This window comes from Pterocles gutturalis, unplaced genomic scaffold, assembly GCF_000699245.1.
Source record: "Pterocles gutturalis isolate BGI_N339 unplaced genomic scaffold, ASM69924v1 scaffold50037, whole genome shotgun sequence".
Taxonomy (NCBI): Eukaryota; Metazoa; Chordata; class Aves; order Pterocliformes; family Pteroclidae; genus Pterocles; species Pterocles gutturalis.
In genome coordinates this window covers 9,053-11,244 of record NW_010109714.1, presented here as the reverse complement: position 1 = coordinate 11,244, position 2,192 = coordinate 9,053, and the positions used below count along the sequence as shown (strand labels likewise).

Here is a 2,192-nt window from a genome sequence, read left to right as displayed (position 1 = left end):
GGCATGGAGTGATCTTTACTGATCTCCCCGCGAAAGCAGGGTTACTTTTAGTCAACAGTGGCTTTGAGTGTTAGTTAATGAGCTGAATGTAACTGCACTCTCATCTGCGGTGGGGTGGGTTTTGTTTGGTTGTTTGTTTTTTTGAAAATTTGGAAGAAATTCTACTTTTCAGGTGTGGGATAACATTGATGTTGCTTTCTTTATAATACCTGTCTTGTGTGTAATCAGTCCGGTTCTCCAAATCTGAACCTCGGGTTTAATCTCATACGCATGGAGCTGCTTCACGATACATTTCTGAGTAAACAGATCTTCCTTAAGTTAAAAAGTAAATGGTGAGCACGACTTTTCTGCTTCTCTGTCCTAAGCCTGGGTGTACTGCAAGCTGGGAGCTCTGAAATCATATGTGCATGCTTATCTTCCTCCAGCAGCCTCCCTACGCTGTTCTGCCATAGCCTTAAATTTGCACGTCTGCTGGTGGAGTATAGAGTTATCAACACTTCTGATAGACAGGAGACACCGACTAATCTGATGATTCTTGTTTGTTCTACGGTAATTTCCAACAGATGCAAGTACTTGTTAAGCTTCCAGTTCCTTCAGTTTTATTCCAACTTCAGCAGGCAAGGCTCATTCGTTTGGGTAATTTGCTGTGAATGTACTGTTGTTTCCTGTCTGAGTTGCATAGGTTTCATTCAGCCTGAAGATTTAATTTGGAGATTGTATGCTTGACATCTAAGGCACTTAAGCAGGGCTGGAAATTCCCCTTGCCATATGTAGATGCCACGCGGCAGGTGTTTCTTCGGTGAAACCGGTATTTTCAAAATACATCTGCTAAATAGGGCACACTATTTTTTTCTGCCATCTTCTGAACTTCAGAACAATTTTCCTTGGATTCATTCAAGCCGAGGATGACTTTCTGTCTCATTCTCAATAAGCGCATAACCTTTTTTATTCTTTTCATCCAGTAGGAACAATACACGCGGGGCAGGTGCGGTGGCCCAGAACTGTTCACTCCTATTAGTGTTTACAAATAACCTTCCTAGCGTGGAGAGTCCTCTGCAGTCATTAAATAAGTGAGAAGTGAGAGCTCTTGGCACCTCTTGAGCTATTCTGTCCCTGCCAGCATCAGAACCTCGGTATGGGAAGGCAAGAGTTGGTGCTGGAAATGCTGGGTAGTTTGAGAGGTGTCCTCACAGCTCAGGTGGAAGTCACGATAATGTTCCGATCAGAAGAGTTTTCTCTGCTCGTATTTTTCCTGCAAGTAGCTGTCGTGCTGAGAGGCTGGAGAATGTAAATTGTATGTGTGTGCTTACGTGTGTGGGGTTCATAAAGCATTTAAGAATGTAAGAGGATTGCTGAGACTGAATCATTATCTCAGTTGCTGTATGGCTTTCGCCCTAGGAGTGTATAAATATTTTGATTATCAAGCATGTATCAGTTTGTGTTTAATGATTGATTCATGTTTAGAAGCGAGACGCTTATGGTTTATGTTTGCATTTTATACTTATTTTAATCATGCTTTGTTTTGTTATGTTTTGTTTTGTTTTTTAATTGCAGCAGCTGTTGCCGGGTAAAAAGTTTTGGGAATCTGATGATTCCAGCAAAGATGGACCAAAAGGGATATTTCTGGGAGATCAGTGGAGAGACAGTGCTTGGGGAACATCAGGTAGCTCAACTATTTACTTAATTTAGTTGGGGTTGAATACAGAAATGTGCAACTCATCTACTCAAAATTGCTGGCCAGTGTGGATGACACAGGTTTTAAAAGATTTTTAAAAACATCTGATTTATGTAATAGAAAACGAATAGAAAAACCCCCATTGCTTTGTGATAGAGTTGAAAGATATCCGTAGTTATAAAAAGATGGTCCAATGTGGACGTGTGTACCCTTGTTTATCTGCTCGAAAATTTTAGATTGCCATTAAAATTTCAATTTAAATTTTCTAATGTATTTTCTGCCTTGGGATGGATTACTTTAAGTTTGAACAAAGATATTAGGGAACAAGATTAGTAAAAAAACCACACCAAAATGTTAAATGTTAAAATTTTAAACTAACCAACCAAAATCCAACAACATTCAGTTTAAAAAAGAGGAAAAAAGAGTAATTTTTTGATTAGTAGTGTTGAAGATTATCTGCCAAGAATTTTGTTCTTGGATCAGAGACTGCCCTTTATTTTGAATTTAAGAAAGAGTG

General features: G+C 39.2%; 1 protein-coding gene across 1 annotated transcript in view; it reads left to right on the top strand.

Annotated features, from left to right (window-relative positions):
- Window positions 1–1,554: 1,554 nt before the first annotated feature.
- LOC104461439 (pumilio homolog 1-like) overlaps window positions 1,555–2,192 on the top strand; it is a gene marked incomplete at both ends in the record, with an annotated part of 6,567 nt that continues 5,929 nt past the window's right edge. The window contains one exon of the mRNA XM_010073050.1: window positions 1,555–1,663. Within this exon, the coding sequence (XP_010071352.1) occupies window positions 1,555–1,663 (109 nt within the window). The remainder of the gene's footprint in view (window positions 1,664–2,192) is intronic.